The 15,846-nt window shown below is 36.5% G+C and overlaps 1 protein-coding gene across 1 annotated transcript in view; it reads left to right on the top strand.

Annotated features, from left to right (window-relative positions):
• Positions 1-1,097: 1,097 nt before the first annotated feature.
• Positions 1,098-15,846, top strand: part of ATP13A5 (ATPase 13A5) — a 98,396-nt gene continuing 83,647 nt past the window's right edge. Inside the window, exons 1-5 of the mRNA XM_036445076.2 lie at positions 1,098-1,415; positions 13,750-13,923; positions 14,923-15,069; positions 15,300-15,370; positions 15,476-15,556. Of these exons, the coding sequence (XP_036300969.1) occupies positions 1,353-1,415; positions 13,750-13,923; positions 14,923-15,069; positions 15,300-15,370; positions 15,476-15,556 (536 nt within the window). The 5' untranslated portion in view covers positions 1,098-1,352. The remainder of the gene's footprint in view (positions 1,416-13,749; positions 13,924-14,922; positions 15,070-15,299; positions 15,371-15,475; positions 15,557-15,846) is intronic.

Genomic DNA, 15,846 nt, shown 5'->3' with positions numbered 1-15,846 from the left:
AGGCAGTGGAAAGACTCGTTCTCTACTAGTCTTCATTCTTTGTAAATTTTCCTCCATGGCCAAAGTGGCAATAATTTTGTCAAGTAGCCTGGATTCAATAATAAGGCAATAAAATGACAAAAGTGTTTATCATGAACAAATTAATTAACCTTGAGTAGATCACAGTATATCTAATTTTTTATAAACTTACAAAATTCAAAATATTCAATATGATGGTGATTATACAATTGTGGGAATTTAGATGATATCCCCAATATTTAGCCTTCTTAGGCTCCCCCTCTCTCCATATACTTCAGTTATTGAAAGTTTTTGTAAACTAAAAAGGGAAAATAAAAGAAAAAAATATTATAGTTTACTATTTAAAAGCTTCTCTCTTTTTGCTTAGTGTTATGATTTTGGTAATGATGATCTATCACTTATTGAGTATGAAGGAACATATAGTTGGCTTTTAATAAATATCTCAAGCCAGAACCAGTTTGGCTCAGTGGATAGAGCGTTGGCCTGCGGACTGAAAAGTCCCGGGTTCGATTCCGGTCAAGGGCATGTACCTTGGTTGCTGGCACATCCCCAGAGGGGTATGTGCAAGAGGCAGCTGATCGATGACTCTCTCTCATCGATGTTTCTAATTTTCTATCCCTCTCTCTTCCTTTCTGTGAAAAATCAATAAAATATATTAAAAAAAAATATCAATAAATATCTTAAAAAAATCTTATCAACTCTATAATTATTATAGACATTTTACAAGTAAACTTAAAATTCAGATCTCATTTAAATATCTTAAAAAATCTTATCAACTCTATAATTTTATAGACATTTTACAAATAAACTTAAAAATCAGATCTATATCAGTAGAGCAGGGATTATAATTTAGAGTTTTCTGATTCCATAATGATTTCTACATTCCCAGGTATGAACCAACCTCTCTTCCTTTCTCATTGTCACTTCCAATATGCCCATTTCATTTTCAAAATCCATGGTACATTTATTCATTTATTCAAATCCTGTTGCCACAGGTTTTTAGCAAAGTGATCATTCTATTCATTGGATAGCCCAGGAAATACCTATCTAGTTCAGCAGCTTAAGTCTGGAGGCACTCACATCCAGCTCAGCAAGTAAGTACTAGGAAGAAAAAACAATCACTCCACAACAAGCAAAGAGATTAATAGATTAATCCTATGGCTGAGGAGAGGTGTTTTTTTTCACCCCCCCTCTCATTTGTTAACGTAATAGGTGAGGTATGTGCTAAGGGATATTAAGCACCTGAGAACTACAATGACAGATTGTTCAGAGTTCACCTAAACCTCTGTGGGTTTCACATTTCCCCAGGGCTTTAGCCAGGAGATCCAGTTTAGATGGAGGAGAAAAGTAAGAAGGACCATCGGGCTTTGCTTAACCAAGGAGAGGAGAATGAACTGGTGAGTCTTCCCTTCTTTTTATTACAGGATTCTCAAAATAACTGAGCAGTGGGCAGGGGCTGAAGTAGTGCTGATTTTAGAACGTGGAGAGGCTTCAGTTAGAATGTGGAGAGGCTTCAGTCTGCTAAGGCTCCTTGAGGTCCAGGGCAGTATTATAGTGAGGGAACCTAATGGGCTGAGAAAGTGGGTCCTAATAGGTATTGGACTGCATGAAGCCTCTGCTTCAGACATTTTGCAGAGAAATCAGGTGCACTCCTATATGAAGTCTTCCCTCCTTATCTTCTGGGTCTTAAGACAATTGGACAAACTCAGGCAAAAACAAACTATTTTTTTTTCTTTATTATTCTTGTGTGTTTGTATGTATGTTTAACTTATGTTTTCTGTGCTTTGGCTGGAAGTCATGCTAGTTGCCTAGAAGGGTTTTAAAACATCAAGTACTGAAGAAGGAATAGAGTGTAGCATAGGATTTAGTGCATATCTTAAAAAAGTTCTTACTTCTGTAATTCTTTACCCCTCATTGCCTTTTCCACCATATATATATATATATATATATATATATATATATATATATATATATATATAAAATCATTGAAAGCTTGAATACACTGTGTCTATTTGGTGCTGACAGGTTACTTTTATTATTTTATTTGATCTGCAGAATTTAGTGAAGAAATTAATCCTATTTCATGGAAAAAAATCTGAGACCAGGCAGGATGAATAACTAGCAAAGTCAAAACCTGCAAGGGACAGGCTGGGTATCCAGCCCACTCCTTCTGCCTTTATACCCCATATGTTTGTGCTGCAGTAGTGACTCCAGTTAGGTAATGAGAAAAAAGACAAAAAACAAACAAAACACACACACACACACACACACACAAAACAAACAAAAAACAAACAAAAAACAAATACCAAACAAACAAACAAAAACAAGGGGGACTGGGCAGAGAAGGTACCTGGGAGGCTGAAAGAAACCCAGAGGATAGAGTTCATACATCAGAAGGTCTCCCAGTTCCCTATGAGTTCTATAGGAAATCCATCCATCTACCTTTGTTTGTTAGCTGAAGGAATACTGAACAATCATATGCATTGTTCAGTATGGCAACCCTGGCCACATGTGGCTTTTGAGCACCAGAACAGTAGCTAGTTTGAAATGAAAGACACTGACTGAAGTGTAAAATACACACAGTATTTTAAAGACTTGGTAAGAAAACAACAACCTATAAATGAGCTCAATAATTTTTAAATTGGTTACACATTGAAATGACAATTTTTGGATTTGCTGGGTTAAATAAAATATATTATAAAAATTATTTTAACTTTTTTTTTTTTTTTTTTACTGTGGCTGTTAGGAAATATAAATAACCAACATGGCTCCCATGGGTTTGTCATTGATTTAGACAATGGAGAGGCACTTTAAAATCTTCATACAAGAAATTCACAGAGTAAAAATCTACTTACCTGTGTACACTCCAAACAGCACTGTGCCAGTGCTGATTTTTTTTCAATATGGATATAAGTATTCATAAAAGCCTTTGGTTGCTCTTTATTTTTCTGTAATGAAGTGACTTATTTGTAAAATTCATAGCCTAGTATTTTAATTCCTTTAATCACAGAGGTGGCACAGATATCAAAGCAATAAGTAATAGGCCCCGCACCATAGTTTACTTTTTTGTTGGTTATCAAACACTTCTAGAAACACCCACCAAAAAGCTCTATCAGGAATCCCACTGTGCTGATGTGGTGTTGTGAGAGCATATTGTCAGCAGGAAGTGGCTATAGATTTTTTTCTTCGTAAATCTTACTTGTGAGCTTGGGTAGAGATCACATATGCCAGTCCTACTCAGGTGGGTCAGAACTTTGGGTGAGTTAGGAAGCTCTGGTGGGAACAGGGGTCACCCAGTGCATAGGCTAAGAGGAAGCTGCCACCAAGCTCCAGTCACTGCTGTCCTGCAAGTCAACAGGCCCGGTGCTGTCAGCTCTTCAGAGTTTAAAAGGGAAGCCAGAAATCAAATGCTTGTGTGAAATAATAGCCTTATTATAAATTTTGGAAACAAATTCTTATTTTTGTTGTTGTTGTTGATAATTGGTAGGCCCAACTTAGCCTGGGCATGGTCTTGTCCCAGCCTTTGAGGGCTATCAGTCATGGCTTTTACAACCTCTCCCCACTTGTTTTTACTTTCCCAAAGGTTTCCCCATGGCCCACTCTGATTTCTATTTGAATTAATCATCTCAAGTACAAACACTTGTGATCATGTGAGAGGATCTAAGGTGAAAACCACACACCATTTGGGCAAATAATGAATTTCTTTAATCAAATATCCACAAAGAACCTATTTGAGTGGGGATGGCCTATGAGATTATTCAAGTGCAGCTCAGAGTCACTTTGCTGAATCAGCATGGATAGCAGGCATTGCACTAGCCTCCAGAGCTGGAGGAGAGAGGGGCTGGAAGTTGAGTCACTTGCCAATGACCAGTGTCATTCATATCTGGTTAATGAAACCTCCCCCAGAACCTAAAAGGCCTGGGCTGGGAAAGCTTTCTGGCTGAAAAATATGTGGAGGTGCTGGGAGTTAGAGAGGGCAGCTCAGTGCCCTTTCCAATCCTTGGCCTAGACATCTCTTCCATCTGTCCCTGCATTTTATCCTTTTATAATAAACCAGTGTTCTAGTAAGATATTTCTCTTGAGTTCAATGAGCCCCTCTAGAAAGTTAACCAAAGTCAAGGAGTGGGTTCTGGGAACCTCCAATTTGTAGCCAGTTGGTTAGAAGTATTAAGTAGCTACTTGGACTTGCAACTGGTGTCTGGACTTGGGGAGAGGCAGTGGAATCTGATGCTATCTTCAGGTGGTATCACTTCAGACAGTATTAGAATGGAGCTGAATTATAGGATGCCCAGCTGGTGCTTGAGAATTGTTTTGTGTTGTGTGGGAAGGCCTTGCTCTCGTCACATAAACATACATAGTGGGAATTGGGTCCAGGAACCCACAAGAGTCACCATGCCTCAAAGTTAGTTCTTATTATCTAATATAGACAAAAGACATTTTATCCCACTCTAAGGCACTCCATGGCATGAATGCAGGACAAAGTATAGAAAACTATAATTAACAATGCTTAGTAACTAGTGATAACTACCATAAGTTACTATTGTATTGATACATGTGGCCAAGCCCAAGCAATAATAGAGGGTGAGAAACACCTACAGGGTCCATTGACAATAGACAACAGGGTCCATACTAACAGGGTCCATTGATACAGACAATATTATCTTCGCATTAAAGAAAATAACCTTGAAACATGGCAGAATTAAAGATAAGAGAGCTTTAAGAATGCCCTCCTAATCTAAAACATAAAGGAACACAATTTGGCATGTACAGATAAAGAAAACAATGAATAATGAATAGAAATGTGCTGTTATGGTTGCTTTTAAAAATAAATAAGCTAAACCATGATGAATTCTAGTATCATGAAAGGACACAGAATATTACCTTTTCTTGGTCTGGATTCAATGGACTGAAATTTGTGGCCTATGTAGAAAAAGCTAACTTACTCTAAGGTTATTGGACCTTATCACCCATGGAAAAGCCATGTCATAGAAAAAAATGGCCTTGCCATTCACGGAAGATAATGGTAATACTGAGAATTATTTATGTCTTAGTTGAGTAAATTAAGTTATAACTTTGTGCTGCTATGAGAATTTTTAGGTAAGTAAAAGTGTTATGAGCTATCATCTAGAATATCATTCCAAGGATACTACTACTACTGTGTCTGTGCATGGTGGGTGCACAACAAATATTTTTAATGGATAAACATACAGTGAACATAGGACTAAAGGATTTACAAAAACTAAAAAGGATTGTTCACAAAACCAGTCATGCATAAATGCTAGTGCTCCAGATGCAATGAAAATCCAGGAGCAAGGACAGGTGGTGACCCAGGGGACGGTTCCATATGACTAAGAGGATCCCCAACAGAGTTTTGAAAGAAAACATGTTTAGATGAAGAAGCACCTCAAAATTCTTCTTTCCGGAGGAATTTAGCCAATTAGTTCTATCTTTGATGGCAGCCATAAAAGTTACCTATAAAAAAAAGAAAGAAAAAATAGTAATTGAAAAAGTGCCATTTATGTTCAAGAATTTCATATATGTTCTCATTTAATCCCTATGAGCTAATGTCTTAAATATCCATTTTATAACTAAGGAAATTGAGGCTCTGCTAAGGAACATATATAAAATGACATTACATAACATCAGAGGGTGTTCTATTACACTGTTTTTCTCCTGTACAAATGAAGAATGATTGTGCTGGTTTGTTTATATGTGTGTGTACATATGTGTGTGTGTGCATGTGTATATGTGCATGCACATTCATATATTATAATATATAATATATAATATATAATATATAATATATAATATATAATATATAATATATGGTTATAATATCTAATTAATCTTTGAATCAACTTAGTATTTAACTTAAACTTTTTTCTCAGTTTCATATATTACAAAGTTGAGTAGTTTTCTTTTTGGAATGTATTTGACTTCAACTTGGACAATTTGTGCTCTGTGAAAAAGCAAAAATTCCATTTAAGCCATTTAAGGATCAACCACTTTTAGAAATACAACTTTTGGTTTTGGCAAATAACATTGAGTTCTGAATATTGCCTGTGGTCAAATCATTTTACAATGGTTTGAAATTTTGTTGAACTGTATATCACTCAAGCTAATGTTAACTCAACACTTACTGTGTGCTCAAAGTGTTTCAGGAACTGAACTGCATATGTTATCTTGTTAATTTCTCACAACAATCCTAGAAGATAATTGTTGTTATTCTCATTTATGGAGAAGAAAATTGAGTCATCAGGAGAAATAAAGTGGATTGCCCAAGGTCACTTTTTGTGGCTACATGGTAGAGGATTTGAACTTGTTTTTTTCATGCCATATTCCCAGCTTTTAACTGCTATACCAGACTACTTCTGTTGCATTTTACAATCAACCACATTTATCACAGGAGGAATCTAAAGTTAGGGGAATTTAAATCATTAATTGAGATCCCAATTAGTAAGTGATGGAGCAAGAAACAGAAGTGCTGACTTCTAGAAGGCAATAGGGGTGGGGTACAAAGAATAGAGGCTCTGCTGATAAGCTCCCACAGGGCTTTAATTTGTCAAAAGGCACGTGTGTATTTTTTTGTTGCTCCTAACGCCTCTGCTTCTTCCACACTCTGGGTTTAGAAAAAGGTAAATAAGGCTGTGATACCTCTCCTGGGATCTGGAATACAGAGTTCTGGTAGGAAACAAAAAATAAGCAAACATCACTGTTTAGAGAGAATGCAGTTCAAGTCTCCTTGAAGAAACACACAACCCGTGTACTGTTCAACTCAACTCACAGGTGGTGGCAGATCTGGGTTTCTCTAGAACTCAGCCTGTTTCCATTACCAAACTTGACTCTATATTTCACAGCCACCACTTCCTTCCTTTGATTGACCTGTTATCAAACCACCTGCTGACATTGACTGTGAGCTTGGTTTATGCTCAATACCTATACCTAATTTAATCCTCACTACTATTCTTCCAAGTGTGTGTTATTAAAACTCCCTAAGTTCAGAAATGGAAGTGGACTTAGAGAAGTTAAGGTCACATAGGTCGTAGTTGACAAAACTCACTTTACTACAAGATACCATGTATAATGTGGTTGAGATTTTGATCCTCTGTCCCCAGTATCCTTACATTTACAAGACCTGGATTCTATTTACCTTCCTCTGTTATGGTATAAATATTGCTCCTGCATTGCTTAGTGGATTTTATTAGGAGTGTATTAATATCTAGGACAACTCTCAAGGACTCTTATTATATCAGAAGACTAATCATTTAGAACAATTAACTTATACTTGAGTTTAACTAGTCAATGTAGAAACACACAAATGTTGGCTAGTCCCTTAAGAGTATTTGGTTAAAAGAATGCCAGATAAAATAGTGATTCTTTTAGACAAAACCTCAAGTCCCATATCCAGCACTATAACTTGTGGTAAGACTGAGAAATAGTCTAGAAAAGAATTTTACCAAGAATTATGAGGTCAGTTTATCAAAGAAGCAAAAGCATTGCTTCTGCTCACTTTGCTCAAGAATAATATCTGAACATTATTCTGACATTTACTAGTTCTTATTTATTTATTTACTTACTTTTATGTGCTTAATTTTTTAAACAGACAGGAAAAAAAATCTGCTGACATTTTGATTGAGGTGTTCCAGCCATAAGCAGAGTCATGATCAGAAACCTCTTTTCCATCTTAGTGATTTTACCTCTGCTGTAAGAGAAGTCAGTTCTTCCCAATCATCCACACCAGAAAGCATCTACAGTCTTCCCAGGTCACCGAACCCCCTATTTTCCATAGAAGTTATTTCTCTGTCTCTTTATTTATTTATAATATTATGCTGCCAATTTTTCTTTCTCAATCTAATATTATTAAAATAATTAGAATATATTCTACCTGCTTGGACTAGAGTGTCTAATAAACAAATTAATTCTACTTTTCTAAAACTTTTTATTAACATATAAATACAGTGGGTGTATTTATATAAATTTATAAAAAAATAGCCTGGCCAGTGTAGCTCACTGGTTGAGCATAGACCCATGAACCAGGAGGTCATGGTTGGATTCCTGGTCAGGGCACAAGGCCGGGATGAGGGCTCAATCCCCAATGGGGAGAGTGCAGGAGGCAGCCAATGATTCTCTCTTATCATTGATGTTTCTATATCTCTCCCCCTCTCCTTTTTTCTCTGAAATTAATAAAAACATTAAAAAATTAAGTTAATTTATCTTAATGGCTTTCATCAGTTTTGCTAATTTTGAACTTGATCTAAGTAGAATTGTGCATTGCTTCATGATATTTGATTTACTCAATATAATGTCTGTGAAATGTATGAGAGAGAAGCTCATTCCTTTTTATTGTTTTGTAGTGTTCCATTGTATGCAAACACATTTATTTATCTCTCTTCTGTTAATGTATTTTTAGATGTTTGCAGTTTGGGGCCCTATTTTTAATTTTTATTTTCATTCAGTTCAAAATATTTCCTAATGTTTGTCGTAATTTCTTATTTGACTCACGGGTGTTCAGAAATATGTTTCTTTGTTTCCAAACATTTGGGAGTTTTAGTCATCATAATGTTAATTTCTAATTTAATTATAATGCCATCATTGCATAATACAGTCAATTTAGGTAAATATTTTATGTGTACTTGAACATAATTTGAATCATGCAGTTTGGGGCTGTGATTTTTTGTATTTGTTAACTAGGGCAATTTAGTTAATGAGGTTGTTTAAATTTCTGGTAGTCTTACTGATTTTGTTTTCTTTTTGTCTACTTTATTATCAGTTATTGAGAAATGATGAGAATGGATTTAATTCCTATCAATTTTACTTTAAAAATTTGGAAATTATATTTATAGGTGCACAAAAATTTAGGATTATTGTCTTCCTATTGATGTTTTAGCTTATGAAATGTCCTTTTTCTCATAATGTTTCTTTCCTTAAATTCAATGTTATCTGATGTGAATATAGCTATACCAATTTTCTTTTGTTAGTCTTTGCATGACACATTTCCCCCTTTTTCCTCCTTTTACACTGTCTGCTTCTTTTAACTAATTCATTTCTGTTCCTTTATATTTAAAACTAGTGGCCCAGTGCACAAAATTCATGCACATTAAAAGGGGATTAATAAGAGGAAATAATTTAATATTGCTATTTGCCCTTTCTCTATAATAGAACTGTCAGAGATGAAACCAAATTAGTAAAATGTATATGAAAACCTTCCTCCTGTCAGAGTCTGGGATATGCTCTGGGACCCAGAGTCAAGTCCCCACCCCACTCATGGTGCCTCAAAATTGCGCAAGACCCAGACTCAGTGGCCCCACCACCATTGGGCAAGATCCAGACCTAGCCAGCCCTTCCCTTATCAAGCCCTGAGGGGTGTGTGTTATGACCTACTATGTGGACTATCATATACATTTTATTTGACAAAACTAATAAAACTATAAATAAGTAAATTCACAAATAAAACCAAAACAGGTTTATAGAATCAGAAGGAAGTTTTGGGAGAAAGGAGACCAACTGAAGATATGCTTAAAAGCAGAGTGAACACATGCTTCTAAGTAACATGTGTGAGGGGGTGGTGGTGGGCACAAGTCCCCTGGCACAGGACCACGCAGTGGGGTGGACCTCAGTTGGAATCATGGTGTGGAATCATGGATTAAAGGAATAGAAACATCCTTATAATTCTTTTAAAAAATATATATTTTATTGATTTTTTACAGAGAAGAAGAGAGAAGGATAGTTAGAAACATCGATGAGAGAGAATTATTGATCAGCTGCTTCTTGCACACCCCCTATTGGGGATATGCCCACAACCAAGGTACATGCCCTTGACCGGAATCGAACCTGGGACCTTTCAGTTGGTAGGCTGATGCTCTATCCACTGAGTCAAACCGGTTTTGGCTTCTTATAATTCTTGATACAATTTGATATAATTGTTGTCACCTTGCTCTCCCTAAAGAATTATTCTAATTTATAAGCTTATTAGCAGTATGTAGCTGTAGTGGTTTCATTGCAGCCTTGCCGGCATTATGAATTCCTTTTTTTAAATAAAAACTTGTTGTATAAAAAAGAATGGAAAGGAATCAGAATTGTGATTACCAGTATCATTGCTGTGGGTACATAAACATAAAGGGGAAAAGTCATTTACAAATATTATTTTTAAAAATATACGTTTTATTTATTTTTTTACAGAGAGGAAAGGAGAGGGATAGTTAGAAATGTCAATGAGAGAGAATCATTGGTCAGCTGCCTCTTGCACACCCTCCAATGGGGATGTGCCCGCAACCAAGGTACATGCCCTTGGACCAGAATGGAACCTGGGACCTTTCAGTACGCAGGCCGGCGCTCTATCCACTGAGCCAAACCGGTTTCGGCTACAAATGTCATTTTTTATATAAGCTGGACTAAAATTTCTAACTCTTCTTCATCTGTGTTGCACACACTTGGGCTTTGGCCCTAAATCCCTCTATATTACTAAGTAAAATAAGTGATACATTTACGCTGTCTTTACAAAGTCTTTCATGGCCACAAATAATTTCTTAATTTATATCTTCCTACTGGTACAATTACTAATACTTTCAATTAGTTATGACCTACTATGTGGACTATCATATACATTTTATTTGACAAAACTAATAAAACTATAAATAAGTAAATTCACAAATAAAACCAAAACAGGTTTATAGAATCAGAAGGAAGTTTTGGGAGAAAGGAGACCAACTGAAAATATGCTTAAAAGCAGAGTGAACACATGCTTCTAAGTAACATTTAAACCTTAGTGTGAATAATCTCAAGATACAGTGGCTGCATCACTAAACTTAATGAACATCTTTCCTCAAGTGGGTGATAGTGCTGAGGAACAGTAGAAAGAAACTTTTAAAATTGTAATTACTTTGTGGAGCACTTGAGGAGACATTATCTCATTTGAGCATAAGTACCCTGTAAAGCACATATTTCTTTTCTTTTTTCTTTTTTTTTTTTTTTTTTGTAGATGAGTAAATTGGGATTCCCTAGAGGTGAAAAGATTTACCTAAGTTCACATAACTGATAACTGGCAGGCAGGTGACTCAAGTTTACATCTTTGCTTCTTAAGCCTGTGACCTCTCCACTATGTTTAAGGATTGCTTTCAACAGCTGTTATTAAAATCTTTATCTACCACAGAGTTATTAGAAAAACTTAATGAAATTAGTCATATTGAAGATGAAACTTTTCCAAGAATAAAGCCAAGAGACTTATTATAAATAATCTAAACTGTTATAAAATTCAGAAGATTCTATTATTTGAAAATGCCACAGAAATTCAGTGAAAACTTACTTCCTTGATATTACAGCTCTATGATCTGAACATGAAGTTCAGAGTCATAGAAAAACACACACACTCACACACAAAAATAATAGCAGAACCTAAAATCATAGTATAGCAACAATGTCATTCATAATAGCATCCCTCAGGCTTTACCAAATACACAGAGAATCTAGGCTTCTTTATTGGAAAAGTTTGACAGGTAATATTGTATAAATTTAAGGTAGCATGTTTCCTTAACCCTGTAAATAAAAGCCTAATATGCTAAGTGTCCAGTTGCCCAGTAGTCCATTCAACCAATCAAAGAGTAGTATGTTAATGATTTGCTAAGGCTGCTCAACTACTTATTATGACGTGCACTGACTACCAAGGGGCAGACACTCTGACCTGTAAGTTAGCTTGCTCCTGGGGTCTGGCTGATTAGGACTGAGTGAGACAGGCCAGACATGTCCTGGAGCCTTCCCGTGGTCCCTTCCCAACTGGCCAACTTCCTGCATCCCTTCCCAGCCCTGATGGAGCACTGGTGGGGTCCCTCAACCTGGCCTGTGCCCTCTTGTAATCTGGGAGCCCTCAAAGGATGTCCAAGAGCTGGCTTTGTTTCAGCCCGATCCTAAAGGCCAGGCCCAGAGACCCCACTGGTGCATGAATTCGTGCACTGGGCCTCTAGTATATTTATATACTGTAACATGGTTACTGATGTAATCATATTTATCACATTACATACTTAGAGTACAGCTAGTGGCATGGTGCACAAATTTGTGCACATTGAAAGTAAATTAATTAGAAGAAATATTTTAATGTTACTATTTGCCCTTTCTCTATAATAAAAGTGTCAATCAAATTCATGATCAACAATGACAGATGAAAACACATGCATGTGATTGATGCCAGTGAGAGCTTTATATGTATCATGCATGCATGAGTCAACTTAGCCTTTTAGAATAAACTTGCTTAATTAGAACTGCTTTCTGATGCAGCTAAACTTTTATTCCAGCCCAGCGAAGCACCCAACTTATCTTTCAGGTAATTTTCAGCAAAACAGAAGTAAATATCAACATGAAGATTTTTATTATAGGTCACACAGGGAGAATAAAGGGTGAAATATTTAACTGCAGTAGTGTTTGCCTATAATTTGTGCTTTGAGAAAACCTAAAGTCATTTTCAAGGTCCACAATTTCTTACTTCTTTTCAGTCAGGTCAAGTTTCTAAACTTTCTAAATCTCTGTTTTCTGGCTAATGGAAAGAAAACAGGATTCCACCCAGTCTCCTATCTATCAATACCTACTCCAGGACTTCTGTGAGGATCAAATGAGATGAGGCATGTGAAAACACTTCACAGACATTAAGTTACAGTGTGAAATGTTTGCACCTGGCTATAAAGCAATTCAAGTTCCTGGTATGAAGAAACTGCAAGGAGGCTAGTTGTCACTAGGGAGAGGAAGCCAGGCATTGCTAGGTGATATCATTACCTGAACAGACACTTAGCATACTAATCTTTTATATAAATAGATATTATTGTCTATGTTCACTAAATCTCTATGGCTATTTTAGTACTCATTATAGGTTTGTATCTTTAGACACCATCACTCTTCTTCCCCACCCATCAATCCCCTGGTTTCCACCATTTCATTGTCTAAAAAATTTAGTTTTAGAAATAAAATTTAAAAAAAAAACACTATACTGTGAGTCTTCATTGTAGAAGATGGAAACTATAAATTGGCTTTAAACAAACAAATATATTATTTTCTGCTACTTGTTTTCCCCTAAAACTGGATCTTAAGCCTTTATTCAATTTGTAAATAAAAATTAACTAACCTATTACTAAAAGTAGAACTATTTCATCAAGTTACTCTTTGAATGAATACCTTTAAGCTGTCTTTTGAGTGTTTCATGTCCCAAATAATCTTTTAATTTATATCATCTTATTGGTTCAGAAAGTAGTAGAGTTATTAATACTTTTAATGCTTCTTAATCCTGTTATCATTAAACAAAGCTGACTTTGAATAAAGCCAAACATTAAGTGTGGATCATGTTCTATTATTATTTTATCATCTTTCTCTAGTAAATTAATATTAATACTTAAAAAAAAAACACCTTATACTTAAAGAAAATAGAACTGGTCCAGAGCTGGTCCAGAGCACTAAGTATTTTATAAAATTATGCGGTGACTCTTAAGAGTATTTAGAACCAAATAATTCTGATCCTTCCTTGCTTCTCCTATCTAACATCTTAGCTCCAGATGCCAGGGTAATAAAATGAGTCTTTTTTTTTTTTATACTCTATCAGCTGACAGCTGTGAGCAATCAATCTGATTCAACCAGCCAAAGCCAGATTTCTCTCCCTATCAACACCCCCCACATCTAATCTCTGTTTCTAGGATCAAAATGATATGTTTATGTGAAAAAAAGAAAAAATAGAGTGATCTTTTCTTTTCCCTGCAGGAGGTGTTTGGTTACCAGACCCAGAGTCTTCGCAGAGCCTTCTGCCTTGCGGCATCGGTGATGACCTGTGGAATCCTCCTGCTAGTGTTCTACTGGAGGCCCCAGTGGAGAGTGTGGGCCACATGCATCCTGTGCCCCTTACAAGAAGCAGATACCGTTCTGCTAAGAACAACCGTGGGTGCCTATTGTGTTGCATTTGTGGCACAACCAATGTCTGGCTAGCACTTCAGAGGGGAGAGCTTTCTTCATTTAAAGAATTTTCCTGTCACAAAATAGGAGATGGCAAAACTACCTTTGCAATCTACTTGACATCTCTTATTTTAACCCAGGAAGGCCATTTCTTGCATGTCAGACTGGGGAAATTTCTGCCATGTCAGGGTAGTTGGCAAGCCTCTTAGCCATTGCACGAACAGTGGCTGTCAGTGTTACAGCTCTTAGAAATGTAACAAGGGAATGGTCATTCAGTCTTTCAAAAGTATGTATTCTGGGGGAAATTAGACATTTAAACATGTTAGATGTGACCTTGAGATAGCCAGAAACTATTTTCTGCTTTTTCCTGAGAAGTGTGTTTTTCTTTGTATTCTCCAGCACAGTGGTTCTCAAATTTTAGTGCAAGTCAGAATCACCTGGAGGGTTCTTTAAAATATAGTCTGTTGGCCTTAACACCAGAAATTCTGATTCAGTAGGTTTTGGGTGGGACTCAGAATATGCATTTCTAGCAACTTCCAAGATAATGTTGATGCTCTTTTTTTTAAAATAAATTTTTATTGTCCATATTATTACAAATGTTCCTCTTCCCCTCCCCCCCTCCATTGCTCTCCTCCACCAGGTTCCCACCCCACTCTCTGCCCTTTCCCCACCCTACATTGTCTTCATCCATAGGTGCACAGTTTATGTTCAGTCTCTTCCCACATTCCCCTCTCCCCTTTCCCCCAAGAATCATCAGTTCACACCCCTTCCATATCTCTGATTCTATTATATTCAACAGTTACTATTGTTCATCAGATTTTTAAAAAATTTCCTTGGTTTTTAGATTCACTTGTTGAGAGTTGCGTATTTGTTGTTCATAATTTTTATCTTTATTTTGTCTGTAGTCCAAACTTTGGGAAACACTGGTCGGTACTTGGTTGATTGAGTGCCTTACTGAATAACAGGCTGGATTGTTATTTCTAGGATGAATTTCAAAGATATATCAGGAAGAAAGTGACGTGCCTCTACTTAGCCACACTAAAGTTTCCTATAAGCAAGAACCCGGAAGAGCCCCTTGTAGCTGACCACCATTCTGTCATAAACCATGCCATATTGAAACCAGAACTAAAAGTAAGTGATTTTTTTAGACTGCATTGTTATGGTAAGTTTTTTTGCCCCCCCAAAAAGTTATGTAAGTGTTTATTAGACAAGGTTTGAATATCCCACGGCAGGATTGGAAATTGTAGCTATCTACTGACAAAAGGGAGGGCTGTGTGAGGACCTTCATTAAACAAGCCTCCCCTTCCCTGATAAGCTTGACTTTATGAATGACATATTTCCTATCACATTTGCCATTGCAGCTACGATGTATCCAAGTGCAGAAAATTAGGTATGTTTGGGACAACGTGGAGAAGAGGTTCCAGAAAGTGGGGTAAGTCTGACTTCTCCTTGGTTCTGCATCAGGATATAAGGGAAGAAGACTGTTTTTTTGCATGCCATGAACTGAAGTGTGGTTCCTGTCCTCACTGCATCCTAGGTTGCTGGAAGACAGCCACTCCTGCTATGACATCCATCATATATTCAGCCTGGGTCTGACCCATGAAGAGCGGGAGGTCAGGTAGGATTTGCAGTACTCCCTGAGAGAATCCTGCCAGCAGAAAGTGTAATATCAAATGGCGTGTGCTCAGTGAATTGTTGGCATAATGCTTCATCAGCTTCATATAATCCCAGCTCATTTGCTGGTATCAGAAGAGATATTCTAAATTGTTCACATCATAAGCAAACTTATTAAAAAGAAACTTCTAAAAGAACCATGCAATCAAGTAACATTTGATCCTTTCTTTTAGGATTGTACAACAGTCTTCTCTGTGTTGTCTTTTTATTTATTTTTTTCTCAAAAACATCTTG

This window comes from Pipistrellus kuhlii, unplaced genomic scaffold (genome assembly GCF_014108245.1).
Source record: "Pipistrellus kuhlii isolate mPipKuh1 unplaced genomic scaffold, mPipKuh1.p scaffold_m20_p_2, whole genome shotgun sequence".
NCBI lineage: Eukaryota > Metazoa > Chordata > Mammalia > Chiroptera > Vespertilionidae > Pipistrellus > Pipistrellus kuhlii.
The sequence above is the reverse complement of the archived record's forward strand: the minus strand, read 5'-3'. Positions and strand labels throughout refer to the sequence as shown.